At 36.7% G+C, this 26,471-nt stretch overlaps 1 protein-coding gene across 1 annotated transcript in view; it reads left to right on the forward strand.

Moving 5' to 3' along the window:
- Positions 1-26,471, forward strand: part of SLC36A4 (solute carrier family 36 member 4) — a 64,198-nt gene that overhangs the window by 17,503 nt on the left and 20,224 nt on the right. The window contains 4 exon segments of the mRNA XM_030477456.1: positions 153-380; positions 1,540-1,638; positions 11,299-11,468; positions 15,986-16,155. Of these exon segments, the coding sequence (XP_030333316.1) occupies positions 153-380; positions 1,540-1,638; positions 11,299-11,468; positions 15,986-16,155 (667 nt within the window).

Below are 26,471 nucleotides of genomic sequence, written 5' to 3' on the forward strand. Positions count from 1 at the left end.
CCTGTCTATCCAAATCTTGAGAGCGTTCCACTTTGGGGAATCCCACCCCTTCCCTGGGGAGATTATTCCAATGGATGATTGTTCTCATGGTGAAAAATTTCCCTCTAGTGTCCAACCACAATAATTTTTTTTTTTACTTTTCATTTCTACAGGTCCATGAAGGATTCTTGGAAAACAAGACAGCTCCCATAAATGTCAGTGCCACCAGCAGTCCTTCTGAGAAAAGGAGTACTGATTTACGAATATACATGCTGTGTTTCCTGCCATTCTTGATCCTCCTGGTCTTTATTCGTGACCTGAAGAGCCTGTCCATGCTTTCATGGCTTGCCAATCTGTCCATGGCTGTCAGCCTGGTGATCATTTACCAGTATATTGTTAGAGTGAGTATAAAAACATTTACCGTCTTTTGTTTTCAGTGTGGCAAATAGTGTTTGTTGCACGTGGCAGTTGGTCTCTGATAGATATGATATTGACTGACAATTTCTGAAAGGTGGAATTACCTTATACTTAATTTGAGGAGGTGCCTTACTACTTGAGACATGCTTTAAACAGAGTTCTACAGTACTTTTGAAAGACAGGATAATATTGCTGCACTTCAGAAAAATACGTATTATAGCAAATTGGAGTCCTTGGGTAGATGAATGTGTGAATTTTTATGGGCTATACACAGAACTTGCAACGTTTTAATCTGTGATCAATATTTTTGTTGCAACAGAAGAACAATTTCAACAGCAGTGTTTATTTCTAGTATTTCTTCAGTACAGTCAGGAAAAAATTAATATTTACCCTTTAAGAATGCATATTGCAGACGTCCATCTCCTGAGAAGTTCAATAGTTGCTGCGTTTTCTGGGTTGCTGCTGTTTTTCATATTTGGAGACATTTCCTAATGGAACAAATTAAACCAATGGTTGAAAAAAAAAAATCGTATGTAAAAACCTCTGCATTTATATTTCTTAGGATTTTTGAAAAGTGATAAGATGCTGTTGCATGCACAGTGTAGATAAGTGCTGAGTGACGCTATTGCTTGAGAAAGCACGTGTCACGTGTGTGTTATGAGATGATTGGGAAGCAGAGGATTAATTACTCTGGAATTAATTGTTCTGCAGAAACTCAGCTTGTATTAAGATGATTTTCTTTTGCTGTCCCTTATGGTTTTGGAAGAATATCTGTGCAGTATGAAAGCAAATTGGAAAATTCAGTACGCTGAGAAGTTTGCAGAGGATTAAGCTTGAGGTGTGAGCTTTCCCTTTTGTTTTAATTGATGCTCACTCATATACACCAGTGTGATACTTTAAATGGGAAAACTTCTAGTGTCAGTAGTGTGAACCTAGAATAAATATATCTACATGTGTCTGTGTGGATGGGAAGGTGGCTATAAATGTGTATAAAGAACTAAGTTTGGGATTGTAAATGGCCATGTATATATACACCACTGTCAACATGTGCTGAGTTTTCTTTCCTATAGGGTAATGCTTCAATCAAAATTGTTGAACAGCTAATGTGCTTTACATAGCACTGTTTTGTTTTGTTTTCTTCAGGATATAATAGATCCACAAAAACTGCCTCCTGTGGTTGGCTGGAAGAAATACCCACTGTTTTTTGGGACTGCAATATTTGCTTTTGAAGGAATCGGTGTAGTAAGTGCTTTTTACTGACTCTTCAGAATACCTCAGTCTGTGTTAGATGGTGGGATACAGGCAGTTTTATTCCTGTTGTTATTTTGTTGGAGCACTGATCTCCAGTTGATATGAAAAGGGTTAATTTATCTTATCAAATAAGACAAAAGTTGAGGATGTAACATCCCCATCAAAGGGGAGTTTGGTGAATACTGATTGCTACTTGGACACTTGGCACCTTCCCAAATTACAAGAATGCCTTTAATTCCAAATAGATTGAGACAATAGTGTAATAGTAACTAGTATCATAATATGCTAGATAATAATATAATACCCAGCTAATAATATGATGATACTATAATTACAGTGATTCAGCAGCTCAGTTTTAGGTGATCAGTGTGTAAAAACAGAAACTTACTTAGCATCCTTCTTTTCCTTTGGGATCACAGAAGACAAAGTGATTTATTAGAAATGCATTGTTCTTCCTGCTTCAAACTTGTCTATAGATATGACTTGACAGAGATGGAGATGATAAGAAAAAGAATAGAAATTTTTTCCAATTCATGTCCTTCTGACAATGAACCTCAGTTCCTCATTGTTTCCTGAAAGATGTGGATTAAATAGACTCATCACTCTGAAAACTTGTTTTTTAAAAGTGGATCATTTTCAATCTCTTATTCCCTTACTACTGTTTCTAAGGGCTTTCTGCTTACATCTCATGCTAGCAAAGTTTGCAAGTTAGTTGGCACTTTTGTTCCACATGGCATGTTTTAAAAAATGATTGAAGAGGCTTCCGCAAATGGTAGGTCATAATGTCTTTGAACTGTTGGGAAATTACTATATACACTTTATTTGTTACTGATAGAATTACACACTTCAGGAAGAGTTACTGTATGATTAAAACTAAAAACCAAATAGCCCTCTTTCCTCCTTCTCCCCCTCCAAAAAACAAACCCCAAAACAACCCCAAAACAGCATGCAGTTAATCTGAAATGAAAAACATTTTAACTCCTATAATGTTAATATAGTGTGTTTTCACACACAGGATATGTGGATCTAGTGACTGTGAGTCTCTATTTCTCAAACTGTTCTTGACTGTTTTTCAAACTGTGAACTGACTGATGCAGTGGTTTAGGTACCATATATCTGAGTGTATCTGGACATCTCTCCTTTTGTCATCTGAAAGTTCCATCATAGAAAATAATTCATTTTACTGGGATTGATTGATGCCTACAGGACTTGGGCAGAAATCTCATGCTCAGTGAGTCAGGCAGATTGGACTATACTAAGCTTGTTGCTCTTAAATTGTATAGTCCATCTGGGACAGACTACACTTACTATATGTGGGTAAACGCAAGTCATGTACTGTAGGTCTGATAACATATCCCAGTTGTATTAGATGTGCTTAGGTATTGCATAGCACGCAGGTGTGGATTTGTAGCCAGGAAATCCCAAATGAGGGTCCTGTGAGCCTCAGGAAAGTGTGGAAGGCTTACCACTTGGTAGTGGTAGTTTATTAAATTATAGGTGGGGAATTGATTTAAGGTAATTATTTTCTGGCACATTAGATCCCACGTTGTGGGAGATATAATCCTACTACAGCAGTAGTAACATTGAAGTCCAGTGTAAACCTTTAAAGAACTGCTTTATATTTCTTCCTTATATGCAGAATGATATTCATATCTCTCTGCATGTTCAAAATATCCCTGAGAAGCAGAATATTTGCTGTGCATTCTTATGCTGTAGTTGTGTGCACCAGAGAGATTTGACAAAAAAAAAAAAAAAAAAAGATGTTATGGATCTGAATAATCAGAACTGAACAAAGTTGTTGAAGCATGAAGTAAAGAAGATGAGTGAAGCAAAAAGAGACAGACGCTGCCGCCACTTTACATTGTTAATATTTCATACAATTCTCAGTGGTTGATTTAATAACTAGTTATTACAGCTAAGTTACCATCATAGACTGAGCTGCGATCTGTCTGTATGCATGTTTGTGACCTCTTGCAAATGTGAAGTGAAACAAGATTCATTTAAAATTCTTTCTCTGAGATGTAAGCTCATGTGTTTTAACCCCATTACAATGGATTAAGAATACTCGCATAGTCAGTTGCTGTTGTATATCTGATGTGTGATAACTTGTTACCCTGTGTCTTACTTATTGTCATTGCTATATCCATGTGGTTGAATTGTATGGTAAGTAAAAATCTCTCACCATTTAGATTGGCTCCTTAGTCTGCTCTCTCTGCCTGCAGGCACTCAAAATGGATTTACCTAATCTTGGTATTTTTGTTAGAGGCTTGATTCCAGATTTTATTCTGGAATGTCTTGCAATAGCACTGTTAATGTAAAGCTGTCTGAACATCACATTATAAACAAGCCTTGCGATCTTAATATGATCAGAAAAGTTGATTATGGTTGATGCATTTTATGCAATAAGTTGGCCTTGAGCGGTTATGAGGCCTCATTTTTCCTTTTCCTTGATTCCAAACATACATGGTTTAGTGCGAGGTGTCCCTGCCCTTGGCAGGGGGGTTGGAACTAGATGATCTTAAGGTCCTTTCCAACCCTTACTATTCTATGATTCTATGATTATGTTAATTCTCATTTGAGAGCCAGATTATTGAATGTTATGAACAGGAACAGCAAATGAAATTCTGAGTTTTTTGGGCTGGTTAAATCATCTTAACCAGAATCTGATGAGAGAGGAAAAATACCCTCAGTGTGTTTTTTCTTCCACCATTGTTCTGTGTAAAATGGTCTTTCCTGCTAGGAATATTTAATGGTAAATTCAAGTAGAAATAAATGATCTATAAGGAACAGTATAAAACAGTATGCCTTAGCCATGGCAGTTGGGAGAATTTGTTTTCAAAGATGTGTAGTTGCTTTTGTTTTCATTAACAGGGGAGTGGCTAATGTAGACAGCAAATAATTGGCAGTTCATAATCCCGTGCTCAGTATGGAGATGTGTTTGTCTGGTTTCTTTGAACCAAATAATAGACTGCAGGGGTAATACTCCAGGACTGATTCTTTTTCATCCCATTGTTCCTAAAAGCTTTTTATATATTGATTTTTTTGGTTTAGTTTAGCATTTATCATTACTTGAAGTATGACTGTAGTTCTTCAGTAGCTCTATTAAAATTAGTGAGACTAACTAAATGGAGGAAAGTCCTGTTCACTACAGGGAAAGTGATTCAGGAAGGTGCAGTGATTCAGCAAGTTCCTAGTAGGATTTTCTTCTTGATCTTGAGAGAGTATATTTCTCCTTTAGATGGTGAATGTACAAACATGGGTTTTGGTTAAAATCTGTCATTAGTTTAGAACTGATTAACTGTTCCTGTGTAATAAGAAAATCTGCAGTATGGGAGTAATTTGGAGTATCGTTGCTTTGGCATAATTACGATGATGAATTGATGATATTAATATGATGAATTAAGCTGTTCATACATGCCTGTGAGTTCAATCTAAACTCTTATTTGATGGCAGATTTGGACAATTTTGTTATTTTGCTAAAGTCCAGACAAGTTGTTCATTTATTGCTACAACTGCTACAGCAGAAATAAGGTTAGTGCATGCTAAATGTTAATGCTAACGTTAATGCATGTTAAACTGTGTACTTGTAACAGGATTAAAAAATGCTGCAATCCATTGCTTGTGCTATTCATTTCTTTGCTCCCTATTTGAGTTGTGTGTAAAAATGGGGTCACTGCTCACTGGTATAAGATACCTGCTGCAAATTGTGAATGCCTTGGCAGCCAGGTGGTGATCATCACTGTGTGCTGACAGGAGGAGTTGGCAGCAAGGGTACCCCATGATCCCTTAATACTGAGTGAGCAAACTTGAGAGCTCAGTACTGTCAATCTGGTGGTTATCAATCAGTGTTGAGAGCTGCTTTGGGATTTCAACACTTGTAAGTTAAGATTTTAAGATCATCAGGGTGACCTTGTGAAAATCATAGTAACTAGTGGCATCAATAAAGTCTGAAATAGTAGCAGCAACAGAAATGCAGGTAATAGCTTTGCATAATGTTATGCTTGTATAATTATACCTAATGAATGTTTTGTGGTGAAAGCCTGGTTGGCTTTCTCATTTGAGGTATAAAAACCAAATCCAAATGTGGAAGCAATATTTTAATATAAGCATCAGAAGGATGGAGGATGAAATTAAAAAAGAAGGATTATTTTTCTTCTCTATTACATATTAATATGGTAAGTAAAGTACGGTTTGTACAATTGAGTATGTTTGTGGGTTTTTTCCCTGTTGAGTGCTGCAGACTGATTAGTGAAGAGAAAATGTTACTTTTTAACATTAATTTGATGTTTGGGAAATAAGGCTTCTGATATTTTAGCCTATGACTTGAAGATGTCTATTCAAACTGCTTTTGAACTTGGATATCACAGCTTTGCAGTAGAAGGTAGGGTGGTATTTGTATACTGAAAGACAGGCTCTGGAATCACATTAGGCAGCAGCTAACCAATTCCAGGAGATTTAGAAAAGAGAACACTAAGTGGATTATAATTTTAAAACGTTGTTATTTGGATTTTGAAAGTGATGCAGATGAGCTTGTGAGGCCTGTGCCTTTGAGATAAAAGCCTCTCATCAAAAATTATTCTTCCCAGATTAGTATTATCCTTTAAAAAAAGTAATGAAACCCACTGGCACTCTTCTGTTGCTTTAAGACCAGACTGGGTATGTCAGAAGCAGACATTTAACAGGTAAGATGACGTCATCTAAATTTACTTGGGTCGTCTGTAGACTGGGTTGTATCAGTTTCATTGGTGTTCTTTTGAGATGGTGCAAAGTCTTGTATCCTCAAAATATGAAAGGTGGGAGTTCTCGGAGGATGTTTTTGCATTTGGACAAGCAAGTGTAGGTGAGTGGATTTAATGCCTGTGGAGATGACCTACTCTTAAATGTACATGGTAAATGTGAACCTTAAATGTCATGTCAGCAAGAGGCAGGTAGGAAGAATCTGAGAAGTTTGTTTTTGGAGTGATTGGAATTGCTCAGCATATTTCGGAAGGTAGTGTTCGGTAAGGAGGACTTGGCTTCTGGATTTATTTCTTTTGTAGAAACCTTTTATTGTAAAAATTGATCTACAGTCACCATTTAGCTTGCATCTTTCCTTGAGTCATAGTAGCCACCCATTTATCTGCAGTCATGAGGGATCTGTTAAGGAAAATTAGATTGTTTATTGCACTTGTGCAAAATAGTGATGTTCTGTATCTTCCTCAAGAGAGCGAGCTTTAAAAATGTATCTAAAAGTGATGGAATAAAAGCTTGTTGCTCAAAACAGTGTGTGAGACTTTTTCTGTACAGTGAAAGAGGAGATGGATAAGGACAGGCAAGCAAAACATAGCAATGTAATAATGATATATGTTATGATCATTATTGTACTTGGAGAAACCATACTTTTTCTGCAGACAGTTCCCAGTATGCTGTAGGGCTGTTGATCCGCCTTTCAGTGAACAGATGAATTCATTGGTACCTTCTGCAGACAAGAAGGAATGGGCCAGACTGGGTCGGTGTTGGTTTGCTGAGGATTCAATCTTCTGCCTTTGGGGGTTAGGTAGTAGAGTTTATGTTTATATACCTTGAATTCCTTCCTTTGATACCAGCTTCCTCAGCTTTTTTTGCTTTGAATGAACATTTTGTTGCAGTAGGACAAGCAGATGGATTTTTTTAATTTTTTAAGTAAATGTTGATAAATACATTGATTTTAATTTTCCAAAATTCTTGTGTTGTCTGTACTTTATACTAAACAAACATCTGCATAGCTCTCTCTTCTACGTGAAATACTTATTTTAAAAGCGTAAGGGATGTAGGATTACTTCATTCTTGCCATTTTAGTGGTATTTCCTGAAAAAGGGAAGGATGACCATCTATATGTAAACATAAGAATGTCTGCTTTTAAGTTATCATTATAAGATTAGTTTCTAGTGGCCGTGACAATTTATCTGTTTATCATGACAGTTTATCTGATTATCTGTGAGTTTTTTTGATCCAGCAGTCATATAGAATGTACAGTAGAGATGTCTGATTAGAAGCAGACAGTCCCTGCAGCTTAGTTGTAGAAAGACTGAGTGTAGCAGGATATTCAAGGCAAGGAATGAGGAAACAGTGGTATTACTGGGGGATGTTTATACCTACTTCATGCAGCTTGGAATTAAAGGGAAGATACTTTGCATAATGGATGATGGTAGATTAGTCAGGTTATTTTAAAGATACAGTTAGGCTTCTTTGTCAGTAAATTATGGGTATATTTGAGTTTATTTGGTGGGTGAAATAAAGATGGATTATACCTGCTATGGAAATTAAGAAATCAGTTTCATAGTTACTGAAGGAATGAAGTATTAGGTTTCAAGGAAGATAATAGTAGCAACATGTGCCAGTGTCTCAGAAACAATAGGAAGATCTCTCTGAAGCGACAGAGAAAAAAGATGGAGAATTTATTCAATTGAGGAGGGAGAAAAATTATGGAAAAAAAGAAATTATGAAAAGGATTGGTTTTGTGCAAAGTATCTGATTTCATAGGCGTTTAGGGCTATGACAGGGGACTAGTGTGAACCGGGGGAGAAAGAGCATGAAGGAAGCAAAAGCATGGAAATTGGAAGCAGGGAGAAAAGACCCATTCAAAAAAAAAGGTAAAATCTTTGAAGCTTAACTCATGGTTCTGCCACCTCCAGCATTCTGCCCTTGGTGACCTTGCTTGGGAGAGAAGACTATTAGACTATTCCCTGAAGTTTTCCCTGACCGTAGTATTTCCCATCACTAGGTTCTGCAGTGGTTGTATATGTGGTAATAGATTATAGGTCTGAAGAGTGTGGGAGATACTTAACTAGATTATTGTTATTGCCTGTTACAGCAGAAATTGTCGTTTGGACAAGTATAGAGCTACATTGAAGCCTTAGTGTGAGATCCTGAATTGATTCAACATCCCTTTTGAGAGAAGATGTTATAATGTATTGGACAGAGACAGAGAATCAGATGTGTGGGGTGTTTTTTTCTTTCAAAGCTATTCAATCATCTGGGTAGGGTGTTAACTTTTTAAGGAAACCATTTAAAAGAATTGAAAAGTGAAATAATTTCTGGCTTCAGAAGAAAGGACAAGAAAGCATGTTCAGCTTCAGTGTTCCAAAAAAGAAGCAATAAGACCAAAACTAAAAAGCATTTGTGAAAAGAACCCCTCTCTTTGGCATTCAGTTAAAATGTTAGGTTTTCTGAAGTTGTTGCAACAGAGACAGGAGAGAAATTTAGAGTGAAAATCCATCCAGCAGCTGCCCAGCAGTGACATAGTGTCAGAAAAAGCACTGGCTCATGTTGTACCTCCTGTCAGCCTCTGTCTCCTTATGAACACTTCAAGGATCTTTTGGATCCTGATGGAAATTAATAGCTTAAGGAGCAGGGAGTTTGTGTAATATATGTGTAATTGGTTGTTATTTGGCTTCATGTTAATCCTGTGAGGTATAGAACATTTCAGCTTGTCTGAAATACATGATACTGGATACCGTATAAAACCCGACTCAAGGTCTTTGCATAATTTCTTTGGGGATTAGTTCTGCCAAGGGAGGCGTCTCCTGCAGTGACAGCATCTGGCTCAAAAGCTTACTGCTGCTCAGAGAGAGTCCCTGAACCTGGGAAGGCTCACTGCTGAGGCTGGGAAGGGACGCTATCACCTGGACTGAGTGATGCGAGAAAGGCTGCATGAGCATCCTCATCTGTTCTGGGGGCAGATCTAGCCCTGATACTAATTCGAGGATAAGCAGGGAGAAATTAGCATTTTAAAATCTATTTTCAAGAACTAAGTATGATAATGTGCCTTTAGCTACTGATAGTATTATCCTCTATTTGCATATCTTCTTAAATTCACTATAAAAAAAGATTGTAATATTAAAGTGAGGGTGTTGGTGCAGGAACACGTGTTTAGATGTAGTATGTTTTATTTTGACCTACTCATTAGTGTGCATGAAGTGACATAGAATCGTAGAAGAGTTTGAGTTGGAAAGGACCTTCAAAGTTCATCTAGTCCAAAATGAGCAGGGACGTCTTCAACTAGATCAGGTTGCTCAGAACCACATCCAACGTTGTTGAGTTTAATGACTAAACTTGATTTAATGGATAGTTAAAAAGCAAGGGTTAGTATGCGTAAGAGAATTGTCCTTAAATGTTTTTTAATGGCTTTTTAATTTTTTTTAGTTAAGTCTTTGTTTCTATGGTGAAACATGGGTCTTCACACTGACTGGGTTTAAATGCAAAAGATAAAAAATTGCAGTACAAGTAAAAATAAAAAATAATAAATAAAAAATAAATAAATAAAAATAATAAAATAAATGCTTCCTCTGGATGCAAGCACATTGAACATAGTAAGTGTCACTTGACCTTTGTTTTCCTTTACGAACTAAGTTTCGGAGAGACAATTAGATGATAATGTTGTCTGCCTGTAAAAAGAAGTTTGTTAAATTGTAAAAAGATTAAGAACTAAAAAATAAAATATAATCAGCCATTACGAATAGAATAGAACAGTAGTTGTAGGCTGCCTGTGAGGAACTACTGAGTATCTGAGATGAGTGATCTCTCCTGGAAGAGATCATAGAATCCCAGACTGGTTTGGGTTGGAAGTTCCAACTGCATGCCATGGGCAGGGACACCTTCCACTAGACGAGATTGCTCAAAGCCCTGTCCAAACCTGGCCTTGAAACACTTCTAGGGATGGGGCATTCTCAACTTCTCTGGGCAGCCTGATAGCGAAGTATTAATAGTACTTTCCCTCGATAAAGTATTCTTGTCTAGGACCATCTACATACCTTCAGTTTGTATTTTAATGAAGATGTAAAAGGACCTGTTATGCTGATGAAATTCAAGTTGGGAAGAGCAGTTTGTTTCTTGGTTTTCCTGCGTTGCCTGGAAATTTTTTCTTGTTAGCTGAAAACTTAACTTTTTTAGTGTTTTCAAGAACTTGCTAAGTGTATTTTTCTGTATGCCCTATAATACATGTAAAAGGCAGTCTCTCCAGCAAACTGCATGCCAAAATGGTTGTAATGCTTGTGTCTTCATGTGCAAATGATGGCAAGCCCAGCAAGGTCACTTAGCTATAATTCTGGAGCAGAGTACCCAGTACTACATTTAGAAAAAGCAGTGCTTAGTGTGCCTGGCCCTATCTCTGTCAGAAGAATGGAGAAGTGTGTGGGTCTGGATTCTGGTAGTCATGAACTCAAGCTTTGCTGCTGGGAGAGCTGAGGCTCACTGCTGAGCATGAGGTTGTATATCAATCATGTGCATGGTAGTTTTGTCTGTGATGGCGACCTATAGTGCAGACATGCCTAATAAAAATAGGAGAATCACCCTCGGATTCTGAACTATTCTGTTACAAAATATTGATGTTACTCATATTGTCTGTGTATTTTCATCTGGAGACCATAAGTTTCTGCTGTTAGTTTTTCTAACCTATAAATATTGGTTTATGTTTCCACACCATTGCTGTTTTCCAACCAAGATGGGTGCTTTTCAATAACTGAACATTTCTATTGGCTGCATAAAACATTGTGATCTTCCAGGCTGTGAAACATTATTGTAATCTTACTTATTAATAAAATCAACTGCATTTTGGAAATCTGCTTAGAAAGGGGGGAGAAAAGTAGTTTTACTGTAAGTAGTTGATGTAATTGACTCTCCCTCTATTTCCAGGTACTTCCATTAGAAAACAGAATGAAGGACACCACACGTTTCCCACAGGCATTGAACATTGGCATGGGAATAGTCATGACCTTGTATATCTCACTGGCCACTCTGGGGTATCTGCGCTTTGGGGATGGAATCAAAGGCAGCATAACTTTAAACCTGCCACAAGACATATGGTAAGTGTGTGCATGACTTAAAACTAGTAATCTAGAAGGCAAAAACCTTGTAAAGGTTGTTGTATGCCTCAGTGCCGTCATGCTTGTAACGATATGTGCTCCAACTCTTTTAAAAGTATACTGTATACACTATCTTTGTGCCTTCCACAGTTGAGCTATGATCCTAGCCAGCTATTTCTTACATATTAAAAGGAATTGCATATAGAAACAGGTGAATGATCTTTACAGTAAAGTATTCCATCTCTAGCAGGAGCTGGTTCCAGGTGTATTGAAGGAGGGAATATGTGGTTTGCAACCAGCCGTATTGCAGTTCTGAAACCAGCTTGTTTTACCTTAGATATTCTGGTAGTATAGTGGCCTTCTTTAGTGGAATCACTGAGTTTAGCAGGTGAACTACTGGAATAGAAGACATCAAAAGCTGAATAGATTTGTAGTTCACATGCAAGTCCATGAAGAGTGTATAATAATGGCTTCCTATCAGGAAAATGAAGCTTATGCTTTTCGCAGGGAAGTGGTGGAATCACCGTCCCTGGAGGCATCCAGAAAATGTGTAGATGAGGCCCTTAGTGACATGGCAGTCCTGGGGTAAAGGTTGGACTTGATAATCTTAAAGGTCATTTCCAACCCAGTTGATTCTATGCCAGTGTCTCAGGGGTATTATGATTTTTATTTAGCTTTTTTCTTTTAATGCTATGAGAACTTCACTTGCCAAAAGTGAAGAAGCACTGAAGACCGTTTCAACTGGTGCGTTGTTAGTTCTGTATCTATCTGTGGATGGATATATTCTGTAACTATTAATTTAAATATAACTCTTTTTTTAGTACTTTTATGTCTGGCCTGAAGTTAGGTATATCAGCAGTGCACAAGTGTAAAAGCTGAAAAGTATTTTAATGTTTTCATTCTGATCAAGTAGTGTCTTACAGGTTATATGCTCACATCTTGTTGTTTGATGTCTGTTCTGGTAGCATAGTGAAGTAGTGAAAACTTAATGTGACTCAAAACCTGCTTTGCAGAACTGAATGCTGACTCCTTTTTTTGCTCTTTGAAAAAGAGTAGAACACATTTAATCAATGTTCTTAATTTTCAAGGGTTACTTTTTCACTTTTTTTGGTAATATTGCATGATAGTGCTCGTGGTTGATATGATAAGTGAAAAGTTTGTTTTAAATGGTAACTCTGGGTTTATTTGTGCCTTAAGAGAAGTGCTTTTAAAAAAGGGTTGAGAGGAATGCGGAATAAGGTAAGGTTGCTACTCACTGTTGCTTTTTCCTGTGCTCATGCAAGCAACAGAATGAACTTTACTCTGCTGTAATAATCTGCTTTATTCTGCAGCCCTGCTGTCTAACAGGGCTGTTCAGATATGAGTTTCCAAATATCTCTTGGCTACAGGGCAGATGTGATGATAAGATGATATTTATCCTCATGGCTTTACAGGCCTAATGCAAAGAAAGAGATTATGGAGATGGAAACTGGTGCTCTGTAGGTGGGGAATTGGCATTTTAAGTTTAATAACTTCAGAGCTACTCAGGGCACATATGTAGAGATAACTAAGTCATCTGTTTTTGTCTTACCCTGGATAGTTCCCCAGAGCACCAAACAAAATTAGAAGGAGAAGCACCTCAGTAGTATGCCGATGCGTTGTGATGTATGATGTTACTGCTGCGCAGTACTGTGGATCTCCCTGATACAGTACTGATGAGCTAATGTGTGCAACTAACTGTGCTAGCAAAACAGGTTTCCAGTGAACCGTATGACAATATTTTGTTATTTGGTCCTCACATAAAAAGCCAGGAAGTGGCTGGATTTAACTAGAGAAATGCTTGGAGCGGACAAGTTTTTAGAAGAAAGTGGTCATGCCAAAGATCCTGCAATATAGCTAAGCAGTGAGATTGGCTTATGTGTTTAATTCCAGCTGGACGATCCCTGTCTTACAAATAAGCCTGTGGCTTTGAGTTGTATTTGATGTTCTTGCATATAAATTGACCAGAAGGCATGCACAGGCCCTAGACCAGTTAAGTCCGTAAGTTTAATTTAGATAGAGGACTACTCATACTCTTAAAAGTGTTCTGCTAGATTGGAGCTTTCTGAGAAGATACTTGTTGCAGTTCTAGTTTAAATTGTGTTTTGGAGTACAAATTGTCACTCAACACAATGTATTAATTAAAATATGTTGAAAAGGGACTTGATGAAAAGACTAGTTTTCAGCTTGGTTTTGCTGTTCTTTAATAACTTTCTAGAATCTAAGAATTGTTTTATTGCATTAAATAGTTCTTTTGTTTTTTTACATGCAGTCATGTTTAGCTGTTTGGAGTATCTTAGTAATTGTTAGTCGTATCCACAGAAGTGCGCAGAATACTTAGTGACATAAATCTTTTTACTTGGTTCGTTGCTGACTGAGAAGAGGACATAGGTGTAGCACATGTCTGTAGTCAAAAAGTGCATAATTATTGTGACCATCAGTTTGAACCAAGCCCTGCAGCATCTGCAAATATAGATTATGGGAAATTCTGCTTTAGTACTCAGTAGTGCCCTTGGTTGAGGTATTATAGAATCGCAGAATGGTTTGGGTTGGAGAAGACCTTTGAAAATAGAATCATAGAATGGTGTGGATTGGAGGGGATTCTTTAGGGACAATTTGGCAAGACAGTGGGGTGGAACCTCTCCTGTGAAGTCAAGCTGAGAGACTTGGGGTTGTTCAGCCTGGAAAAGAGAACACTCCGGAGAGACCATATAGCAGCCTTCCAGTACCTAAAGAGGGCTGACAGGAAATCTGGAAAGGGACTTTTCACAAGGACTTGTAGTGACAGGACAAGGAGGAACGGCTTTAAACTGTTAGAGGGCAGATTTAGATTAGATATTCAGAAGAAATTCTTCCCTGTGAGGGTGGTGAGACACTGGCACAGGTTGACCAGAGAAGTTGTGGCTGCACCGTCCCTGGAGGTGTTCAAGGCCAGGTTGGACACAGGGGCTTGGAGCAACCCGGTCTAGTGGAAGGTGTTCCTGACTGTGGCAGGGGGTTGGAACTAGATCTTTAAGGTCCCTTCCAACACAAACTAGTCTATGATTCTGTGATGCTATATATGGGTTATGTTCCAACATACAGAAAGAGGCAAGATGCACAATTTATGCTGCCAGCCCATACAGGCATTTTTTTAAAATGTTTTCCTTATTCTATGCCTGAGCCTCACAGCTACTTTTATGGTATTTCTTAGTGAGTTATAGTTTATATAAGGGTAGATGTGAACTTTTTTGCTTTCTTTCATCTTCACCTTGGATATGGCAGTTTTTTCCGATAAATAATAATTTTTCCTTCGCTCCAAGGATAGGGTTTTCTGATTCTGCACAGATCTGAAAAAAACCCTGTAAAGATTAAAGCTGGATGATCTGAAGTTACTTAACATTTTTGGAACCATAAAGAGTATTTTAAACCAATTTAGGCAGAAAGAAGTTAAATGTAATGGAGCTTTATATTGTTATAAAGAAACTGTCCACTATGTTTTCTGAGCAGTATGCATTTTTTGAACATTTTTATGTATAATCAGATGATATACAGGGTGCAATAACCCTAGGATGGAAAGAGATTAATGAGAATAGAAATACTTCCTTCTTCTTAAAATGTAGCTTGTGCCTTTTACCAGTCTGTGTAGAGATGATTTTGCTTTTTATGTAACTGAGTTCTTAAAGTGGTGCAAGAGAGCAGCTTGTCTGTCTGGCACAGAATTTAAAACCATCCTAAAGCAGCTTTTCAAGAAAATAGTATCATAAAAAAAAATAAATCTCGATCCCCAAAATGTTTGTCTTGTTACAGCAGCTCGTGTATGGTAGGACAGACATTGCTGCATCAGAATGAACTCTCTTCTATAGTCTTTTTCCAATTTCTTTTTCTTAGTAACATATCCTGCCAATCCACCAATTTGGCACAATTTTCACCTTGGTAATCCTTTGTATTGCTATAAAGCCTGTGAAATATTATGGCATGGCACAGTAATTTAATGGTGTTCTGTACCTAGCGGTTTGGAAGAGGAGAGTGTAGACAGCAAAAGCAAATTTGGTTATGGATGATTTCTAGCTGTAGAAAGTACTCCTTCCAGTTTTAACAAATTAAATTTCCTGAGGTGCGCTCTTTCCAGTGTGAAAAATCTTAGTTTTTAAAATCTCCAATATTTACTGCCACTATGAAATGTGTACAGATTTTATGTGATGTGAATTTGGAATTTTCTTTTCCCAAATAACTGCTGGCTGTTTAACCTGTTTTTCTTTAAGCTTATTCATTTATGATGCATGATTTTATTTTTTTTTTTGGTCCATACTTTTGTTACTCTGCCTATCTTCTGGAATTTCATATATTCAAGTGAATATATTCATATTAGCACTTGCAAGCAGGTAATGTTACCTTCTTGTTTGCTGGAAGGAAAAATATATATTTATATACATGTATAGCCTAAGTGCCATTAGCAAGCTTATTTTTTTAATGAAGAGTTTAAAACTTACATGAACGTGTGTAAATGTTTTCAACAGGTTGTATCAGTCTGTAAAAATTCTGTACTCCTTTGGGATTTTTGTGACCTATTCGATTCAGTACTACGTCCCCGCAGAGATTCTCATTCCAGCTGTCACCTCCAAAGTGGAGCAGAAGTGGCAGTTACTCACTGAGCTCGTGGTGAGAGCACTATTAGTCTGCTCAACCTGTAAGTATGTGCAGAACATCTATAAAATGTTTGCCATTACATGTTGTTGGGGCCTGCTTATTTAAATAAACACGTTTGGTTATTTGTTTTTCTGGAGGCTAGTAAACCTGAAATTTTGTTTCAATGATTCAGTGTTTTGGCTTTAATGAATGACTGAATCTAACTTTGTATTTGTATTTTAGTCTGTCTTTAGGAGGTGTGACCAATTATTTGGCAACCATCTCTTTTGCCAATAATACTCTAAAGCTGGCACTTGTACATAATTTTCTTAAAATAAGAGGTTTTAAGTAATAGACACACATTGCTGTTTCATGTCAGCATTTCTCTATGTGATCTGCAGTACATGCTGCTTGTGGAGAGATCCTATTTCTACTTTGTTAGTCTCAGGATTAAGCCTAAGGTATGCTGCTCTATACCCATGAAATAAGACTGGCAAACATGGATGCCTGATCACAGTGTTCATGGAGGGCCACTTGTTTTAGGTGCTAATGCTCCAAAGTAGTTTTGGATTTCTGCCCTTACTGCCCGTTACTCCTATTGTTTTTCTCACTTGTGCCCTACTCTTCCCATCCTTCTACTGTGTCCCTGCCTTTCTCACAGTTAGTCTAGATGTCATAAATACTAGTAGGAATCAGTAGTATGCATTGAACAGTGGGCATGGTCTCATCTAGGAATTGATATTCCTGACGATAATGAACTGAGGAGGAAGCTTAGGTTTGTCTTTACAGCTGTCATCTAAAGTGCTGAATAACATAGGAATCCTAGTTGTCATTTCAGTCCTTTTTTTGTTTAGACTGGTTTCGACAAATTGCATGCATGCAGTATCTATAATACTTTTTCACCAACAATTGTGTAAACTCCCATGCTTACGCTCATCTTCTGCCATTTTTCATTGAAGCACTTGTTACAAACAGACTTGACTTAAATAATGCTTCGCTTTAACTGAGTGCAGAACATGGTTCCTAACATGATTCAGAAAGTGTTTCTTTAGTAGAAAGAAAAACCCCAAAATCTTTTAAATCAAGTTTTAAAAAAGAAATGGTTTTGGTATCAGTGACAGAATCTGTTGTAATGTCTGGACCATTCAGGGGTCATACACTGATTAAAGGGACGCAGCTTGCTTGAAAATAATTCTCTGAAAAGAGAAACTTCAGTTGTGTTGCTAATAACGCATTAGTTTTTTGAGAGAAGACTTGAAAAATCAGTTATTACTAATTTTGGGGGCTTTTGTATTACTCAAAAACTAGGTCATTGTTTTATCATTGTAGTGTATTGAAAACTTTGCCTGGAAAAAGCATACCCTGGAATGTTATTTTGTTTGTAATTGTTTTTCTGGGGGGATGTTTGGTCTGTAAGGTTTATTTTAACTAAGGATTTGACAAATGACTGGAGATACAACATGTGTCTGAGTAACACTATGCGTTGTTTAAGGCTTTTCATAATTTACCTGCTCACTTTTGGGCACTTAGCATTGCAGGAGGGTGATCACAAGGTCTGTCTTGGCGCACTGAGCCATTCCCAAGGAGGCAATTTCTAGGAGAATCCAATTCAGTTTCAGGAGAGTACAGAATCAGAATCAGTTTATTCCAGAATAAATCCAGTTCTCTTGTATCATGGTCTCATGCCATGATCACGAGAGTGCCACGAGTCATCACAAGACTGTCAGGTCTCGTTTCCTCTTCCCTGGCTCCCAGTGCTGCTGCTCTTCCTCTAGGTTAGCAGAATTCCTGTCATCTTGTCACAATTCTTCCTTTGTAACCTGTGTTAGATACCTCTGTCTTTGCTGGATTGAGATCAGATTCTACTTTTTTGTTCTTCTGCACAGTTCAGCTCTATTTCTGTGAAGTACCATTTTTCACTCTACTGGTTCCTGCCTGCGATCTTGCTAATTGCATCCTTCTTGCCCTTTCAACTCTCTACCTCCATTTTTGTTGGAAAAGCTATTGTTGGAAAAGCCACTCAATCTCTTGCTCTGTGTTTATCCACTGTTTATCCAGTATCCAGAAAACTTTTGGTTTTTACCTTTTCTGCATTTATTTTATTTTTTCATCTTTATTTGTATGCCTTCCCCTTTATTTTATGCTTTATTTTTATTGTCTGACACACACTAAACCATGACACTGACACAATCATCTGTAATACCAGACAAGGAGCCAGAAGATTTTTAGTATAAATGCATGGAATGAACCTTTATTATTATGTGACAAATAATCAATTTGACACAATATATTCCAGTTCTCAAGTCTAAGTGGTATGGCTAAGAGAGCTGCAATTATGTGGTTTATGTGTCTTTTAATTACCCCTATTTGCTAGCTACAGACTATATTTCTTAGTGGAATGTGGAGGCAAAATGATTGCAAATAATTGCTGCAGAGTGCACCACTGAGAATATGGTAAGAGCTTAATTTTAAGACCTGGTGCTTAGACATATAGACTAGGCTGAAAGAATTTACTGTTCAGTTCAATGTAAAAGGATATATTCTAAAAGTATGTGGAGCTTGATTTAAAATTTCGATCTGGTTTCAAGGTTGCCATCAAGAAATTATGTATTTTGTGGAAATGTCCAGTAGAGTTAATATGCAGCTCAGAGACCTGCATGAGTTTTGATTGCAGAAGCACATATACTAGATTGGTCACTCTTGAGAAAAGAGCGTAATAATTTTGGATATCATTGTTTAATTTAAAGTCCTGTCTGTAAAGTGAAGTAATTTTTAATATTTTTTTTTAAATAAATTCAATCCAAAATAACATTTAATAATCTAGAAAGGAATCGTGAGGCAGCTAGCTGAGGCTAAGAAAAGGTTAAGTATCATAAATGAAAACTAAAGTAATTCATTTTTGTGGCTCTATTGAGCTCGATATCTTAAATCTTAATTCTTACTCAGCTTTGTAGCAAATAAACCATGGAGTAGTGATAAATTAACCTGCCTCCTGAGGGTTCAACAGTCTGATGTGGTATTATGAAAAACTGTGAATTGCTTGGCAACATTAACATTTGTTCAGTAGAAGAAAAGGGACCAGAACCCTTTGTGTTTTGGGTTGTGCTTGGCATCTTTTCATGATTCAGTGTTTTAGAAATGGCTTCCTCCTTATAGCTCTTTTCTAATTTCTAGAAGGAGTTGCCATCCCATGTAACTCCGTTTCTGTCCACTTCAAAGTGGAGAAAAGTCTTGAAGTGTCACGCATATCCATGTTGATTATAAAGATAAATCTAGTGTCTTATTACCCTTGCTGTTTTGTTTGTGTATTTCAAAATTTTCCTTTTTCTGTGTTGCATTTACAAAGTTTCAACTTTTAGCTGCTATGATTGCTTTAGCTTTTGTCTGCTAGGCTTAAGGATCCTTTCTTATCACATTTTTTGTTCCACATGTTAATGCAAGCAGGCTGTAATTACTTCACAGTTGGTGTACTTTTTGTTAAACTAAATAGACTGAGTGTGGGAGACATTTTCTGATACTTGTTTAAGATAATCTTTTTTTATGCAGAGTATAAAAGAATACTAACACACATACAGTCCCTTTCACATCTGCCAAACCTGAAACGATTTTCAGTACAAAGCAATAACTTCCCTTTCTTTACTTACATTCTTTCATGTTTATGACCATAAACATTCTTTTGGTTGTACTATCAGCCTCATGTTCACCTGAGTAGCTGCCACGGTTCCCAAGATGGTATATCAAAGTCTTTTGTTCTAGATGAGGAGGAACACAGAGTTAATGCATGTTTCCCATAAATGTGGGTGAGAACTCTGCAAATCTCCAGGTTCTCAGCAGACAATAAACCACTGCCTTATACATGTAATTTTCCAGTTATATTCTCAAATAATACCAGTTGTAAACACTTTTTAGTCACTCAGTGGTGCAAATAGCTTTTGTTGAACATCTGTTGGTGACCATTGCTGAAGAGTATCATGTACAATTACTTATTTGTAGGACAAAAACTAATAACTACTGAGTTCAGATGTGTTATTACTTGCTGAAAATTTTATCCTATCAGTCAGACTTACTCGTAACATTAATTTGGTTTGATTGTAGCTCTGCTGTACTGTTGTTCAACATTTACATCAAGTCTGTTTTGTCCTGTTTGATGCTGCCCTGAGACAATGTAAATTAGATATGGCATCTCCACTTTGACTTCTAATACCTTTAAAAAATAAAATTCTTTTGTGAAGGCCTGTTGTACAGCTCAATTGTATGAGATATTGGGAAAGAATAATACTGCTCGGTTTTAAAAAATAGTGTTTGTTTATGCTGATTTTGTTCCTTTTGTTTATGGCTCATTTAACAGTCCATACTGTGGAATAGGAAGAAGATATAATACACTGCTTGTTTGCGTGTCTTTCGACTCTAGCTATCTCCCTTAGCTTTTAATAAGTGAGTTAATAAGGGCCATGCACTGTGACAGACTGCCAGGATCTTCCTGGCAAGTGGATCTGGGTTAAGTTTTTATTTCTTTTGCATGTGTAGCCTCAGTCATCTCTGATTCTTCCTAGACCCTCTATTTACCATAGCTACTTCTGATGTTCTTTAACACTCAACCATATTTATCACGCTTGGAATTTTGAGATTGTAGATTTTCTACAGAATATTTCCCTCATTTAGGGCATAATATAGATAGTACTTATTTAACAAACTGCAAATCATTACCCACTTACCCTTCAAATCTTGTCTGGAAATGGAAGAATTTCCAAGGTCATTTTTCTTTACACTAGCTTTTAAATGCATTAGGAACACAAATGTGTTTTCAGAATTTCTGCAGGTAAACTGCAAGGTAAGAGTTAAGATGGAAAAACTAAGGTCAGCTGTGTTCTTTCATTGTAAGTGCTCAATTTTAAACATTTACAATATGATTCTTTAGAATACTTGGCATTATGTGGTGTAATCCAGGTCTTCATGTGGGTTCAAAGCAAATTCTGTTGCCATTAGGTGCATCTAAAGTGCTCTGCACTTCTGCAGTCTCCCCACCTTTCCCTTAAGTGCTTTCGTTGTGTTTTGTTTGGTATGTAAGGCTCACATACAGCTTATCTGGTGCATACATGCAACACTTGTATGAATTAAGAATGAGCTTAAACTCACAAGGGGAGGATGGTGTGTAATGGTCTAGTTAGGTCCTCATGAGCCTCATTACATTTACAGGTACTCTCCAGCTGTCAGTTACAGAGATCCTACAGTATTTTAAGTATCAGTATCTTTAATTCAGTCATAAAGCATAAAGTTGTCATTAATAAATTCAGTCACAAAGCACAGAAGTCTCTCAACCAGTTTTGGAAGAGTACATATCTTGGAATGCAGTTTATCTTGCATATCTCTACATGTGTTTACATCTAAATTAGTTGTGCCAGCTCCCGCTACCATGAAATGAATTTTAATCAGTGTGTCAGGGGAGTGTAAGGGGTGCCTTGCTGTCTGAATAAAGAATTTCATATTTGATTATGTGAATTGTATCCAAAATTTAATTTACAATGTTGAATAGATCTTTACCTAATATAATGGAGAATACACAACGAGCTTGTCTCTAGGCACCCAGATTTAGGTGAGAAGAATTCAATTCTCCTTTTTTGATATTTGTGTAGATTTCCTCCATGGCAAGAGATGAACTAGCTTATTTCTATATTCCTATTTTTCTTTATTAACTTTATTCACCTGAGAGTCCTGAAGGAAGTTAGCACTAAAATGCAAAGCTGTGTGTGAACTAATATTACAAACAGCCCCTGTGCCATGGGACTAGCAGGCTGTCAATGTAATTTTGGTGTATTTAAAAAATAAAAAAAGAAGGCCTAGTGGGAATGGAGCTGAGAATCAGACCTCATGGGTAGTAGAATGTCCTGGCAATGGTGAGGAGCTGTTGAAGGCGTTTGCAAAGAGAAGCAGCTTGCAAATAGCAGATGAAATTCATTTTAGATAAGGTGTTAGGTTAAAAAAAAGGGGGGAAAGTAATTTAAATTGTTCTTGCAATAGTGCTGGGTTTAGAAGTACCCAGTAAAACTTGGGAAGGGATCTTGGGGTCAAGAGGTTTCTGAAACCATCAGTTCAATATCCACCGGCAACCAAAAGGCCAATGTAGTTATCAGAGAACAAGACGCAGGGCATCATTTTGCTGCCATAGAAATCTTCGCTTCCCACAGCTTTAAGTATTGGTGCAGTTCTGATCTCTCTGTTTTGACAAGGATGTACTGGGATGAGAGAGAGTACAGGTGGAAAAGCAAGTGTGCTCTGACTTTAGCTCAGGTTCAGCTCTGTGGGATTCAGTTTCTTCTTACTACGTGCTGGTAAATAGATCTCTCTTTAAAAGCCATTTCTTGGCAACAAAAAAATACCTGATGGTACAATGCAAAAATAAGTTATACAGTAGCTATTTTTTCGTGTTACTATTACAATGTTTATTGGCAATTATCAGAGAGATAAGAAGATATCTTATTTTTGTTTACTTTTAATTCTTTGCATTAGTGGGGTTTTTGTTTTATCTTTAGTATGTGGTTGAACACCAAGGAAAAGATCAGCACAGATAATAAATGGTCTGTTATGCATAACTTTGAGTGCTCTATTTTTGCAATGAGAGCTGGAATGACAGTAAAGACAATAAAAATAAACACACAGATTATTGTGAGCAATTGTTTTAGTTCAGATAACTGTCATTCTATATAACATAAAATTACAGGGGGTAAGCACAATAGAAATAATTGCTATGATTAAATAGGAACAAAGGGCTTGATAGAAAAGCAAGAATACATTATTACTGATTTGGTTACCAAAGTGCAGGGTAGCATTTGAAATTCACTGAAAATGATCAGTCTTCAAGTTCTTTGTAACAAAGGACTGTGTATAATAAAAAGATAGCAGGATAGGTTTTCTCAAAAGGATCTTGTCTGTGGTTTTTGGTGCTGCAACTTGAATCTAAAAGCCATGAACCTGGCAGCATTCATGGAGCAAGATCAGATCAATTCACAGTGCTGAGTATTGTCCATCTTACTTGCCAAGATATAGAATCACAGAATGGTTTGGGTTGGAAGGGATCTTACAGATCACGTAGTTCCACCCCTGTGCCACGGACAGGGGCACCTGCTGTTATTTTGGTAATTTATAGTCTACAGTGTAAAGACTAAGACTATAAATCATGAAAATAACAGCTGGTATCAAAAGCATGTATAATAACTAAAATTATAGTTAAACTTTTTCTCTAACTGGTGGTATATTTGCAGAGCAGCATTTCGTTCACTAAAATATCAAGGCAATTTCTCAATTTCTCTTTCAGTAGATGTCTTTCTTCTACCTTCAGACCACTTTTCTTCAAGCTGCTTAAAATATCTGTAGTATTTACACTAATAAATTTAAATAAACCTGTGTGCTGAGATGCCAATAGCAATATTTTTACCTGATATTGCTGGAGAATGATACTGAGAATTTAGATATTAGATTTAGATATTAGATTTAGAATTTATTAGATTTAGATATTAGATTTAGAATTTAGATATTTAGGTCTATAGAATCATATATGAAATGATACTGGAGAATTTAGATGGCACATGTATTAATATATATATGTATAAAAGAAAAAAAAATAAAGTTAGACTATAGGGAGAAAAGACGTGACATATTTTGAGTCATGAAAAAACCCCAACATGTAATTTCAGTTCACAGTTTAGAACTGAGTTTCTTACCACACGGTAGCTTTTGAAAATTACTCAACTGGGTAATTGGGTATGTAAGTCTAGTTCCCTTAATTTTATAACAGCCTTTTTAATCAATATAGAGCTGTAAGGGAGCAAAGTATAATACAAAGGAGCAATATTCTGAAAATATGCTGGTAATTTTACTTGCTTTCCAGTCGTGCGTGCTGGTATTGACTTGCAGCACCACTGCAAAGTGCAGCAGGGTCACTGCCTGACCTTGAACTCAATGAGAAGAGGAGAGATGGTAGCAAAGCTTACAGCAGTCTGTTGCGGATTTGGGAATTTCTGGAGTTCAGGCAGGGAAGGAATGTTTTACAAGGAAAGGTTATGCACTGAGAAGTGGGGCCAAACAGTTGAATGGTATTTCCTGGAGATCTGTTGCCTCCAAGAGTGGGAGAGTGTTGATGGTGCTGGGAATGTTTCTTTCTGATTCCAGTGAACTCTCTTCTTGACATCAGCTGGCATTTGCACAGACAGGAGACTTAAAGCAGTTTAATATAACTGCTTTATATAGTTTATATATATATATAGTTTATATATATATTTTTATATATATATTTACATATATATATAGTTTATATATAAAGAAGTTTAATATAACTGTATGTTATGTGCTAAGCTGGTCAATGCGTAACCGATTATCTAAGGTGGATTTAGCTTTTTTTATAAGTTCAAATCTTTTGTTATTCTGAAAAAAAAAATGAAAGATTATTTTCTTTTGTGCTTCTACATTCCAAAATTTAATTGCATTATCTGCTGTGTTTATTTGGAGATTAAGAGATAAATTGCACAATCTATTTCAATGTCGTACTTACGCTTTTGGGGACAAACAGATTTGGACCTTACATTTTGCTATTGGGTATCTCATTTAAAAGCGTAGGCTTCAGGGTCTGAGCTTTCCGTAAGTGGAAAGCAAACATTCTATAGTAATGTAAAATGATAGTTAATTTCTGTGTTCAGTTGCTGTTTTCAAATAGCTTGTTTACAGATACATACAATAGCTTCTTATCCTTCTAAGAGGCAGCAGAGGATTCAAAACTAAGCAATGCTTCCTTTTAATAGGCTTTTGAATTGATTTTTCAACTTGTGTTGGGAATGTGATTAGATTTCATGTACTGGAATTCCTTTCCAAAATGTGAAATGCAAAGATTAGTCTGAGGACCCTTTTTTTCCCCCATTTTTTCCCTTTCAACTTTCTGTGATTTTGCACATTTCTTTCAGGCCTTATGCTATCAGAACCAGTAAATCCCATCCCTTCCAGGTTGTTCATAGGGTATGTATGCTGGTTTTCCGCTTTCATTCTCAAATGTCAAGTGCTGTAGTAGTGTTGTATTAAAAAACCACTCCATATACTTCTAGTGAGTGACTCCCAACTTGTTAAAAAAATACATGAGGAGCACCTGGAGCAGGGCACATGTCTTGTTTGACTCCCAACATCATTGTCCTCCACGTACTGTCTCTGCATCTCTGACTCTTTAGTGCAGGGCTTTCCTCTCTCCTGAAGTTTGTGTGCAAGTGACTGGGTACACAGTCCAGCACACATGAGAATATTTTTTTTTTTAAACGGTAAGAAGTATATTTCAGTGTAAAATACAGTATATTTGTTTGGAAGAAGTATATTTCAGTGTAAAATACAGAGTTCGTTTAAAGATGGTACCTTCACAGAACAGAAGTGAAGGCAGAAAAAAGTCATAACTGGGCTACGCAGCACAGTGCTGGCAGTGGCAGAGGTGCTGCAATGTCTGAATTAAGTCTTGTTTAATTACCCTGTATTTATACTGAAATGCTGTATAATCAGATAGTAATTATGTCGTACAAATTGAATTGCATTTATCTTTCGGTTTTTATCTCATTCCAGTGTTCTTTGTGTATGAGAAAGCTGAAAACTGTAGTGTAATTGTAGGGTTATTCTGTTCCATAAATTCTGATGCTTATCAATAGATAGTAAAAAACCTTAAAATAGATAAGTGAAAATTTAAATTACTTGTTTAGCAAAAATAATTTTCCTAGCTATTGGCCTGATTCCAAGCTGATGAACTGAATGAAGGGTTTGGGACTGAGCCTTCACCTGTGTTTTTCATAGATCCTGAGGCATAAGATAAGTGAATAAATCTGGGAGCTGTAGCAGTTTCCTAGGGAGGAATGGGAAAAAATGAATCCTTATTTTAGAGAAGAGAAAGATATTGTATTGTTATGAAGTGCACGTGAGGTGGTATGTCAGAAAGAAAAATATTTAACAGCTACTGTAAGTAGAGGCGTGGAAGTGGACTAATGCAAATGGCAAAATGCTGTTGATCTGAATTAATTTATCTGAAACTTCTTCTGAAACTATCAGTGGTTTAGCTTTGTAAAACCAACACACACTGTATTAAAACTGAAGTTCTGTGATGAGTAATATTTATTATGATACAATAGCAGAGCACACAATGATACGTGCAGTTGGCTCAAGTCTCAATTAGAATTTTTTTTTACACTCAAAATTTTGCTAGGGGCTAAGACAGAACACATTATACACAGGTGCAAGGGGTCAAGTCTAGTTAATCAAGTCTAGTTCATATTTTATGAGTATAATTAAAATACAATGCAATTGTTATTAGTCTTGCTCTAACGATGCTAACACCATAGTCCAAAGGAATTATTACAGAAA

Source organism: Strigops habroptila, chromosome 2 (assembly GCF_004027225.2).
Source record: "Strigops habroptila isolate Jane chromosome 2, bStrHab1.2.pri, whole genome shotgun sequence".
Taxonomy (NCBI): Eukaryota; Metazoa; Chordata; class Aves; order Psittaciformes; family Psittacidae; genus Strigops; species Strigops habroptila.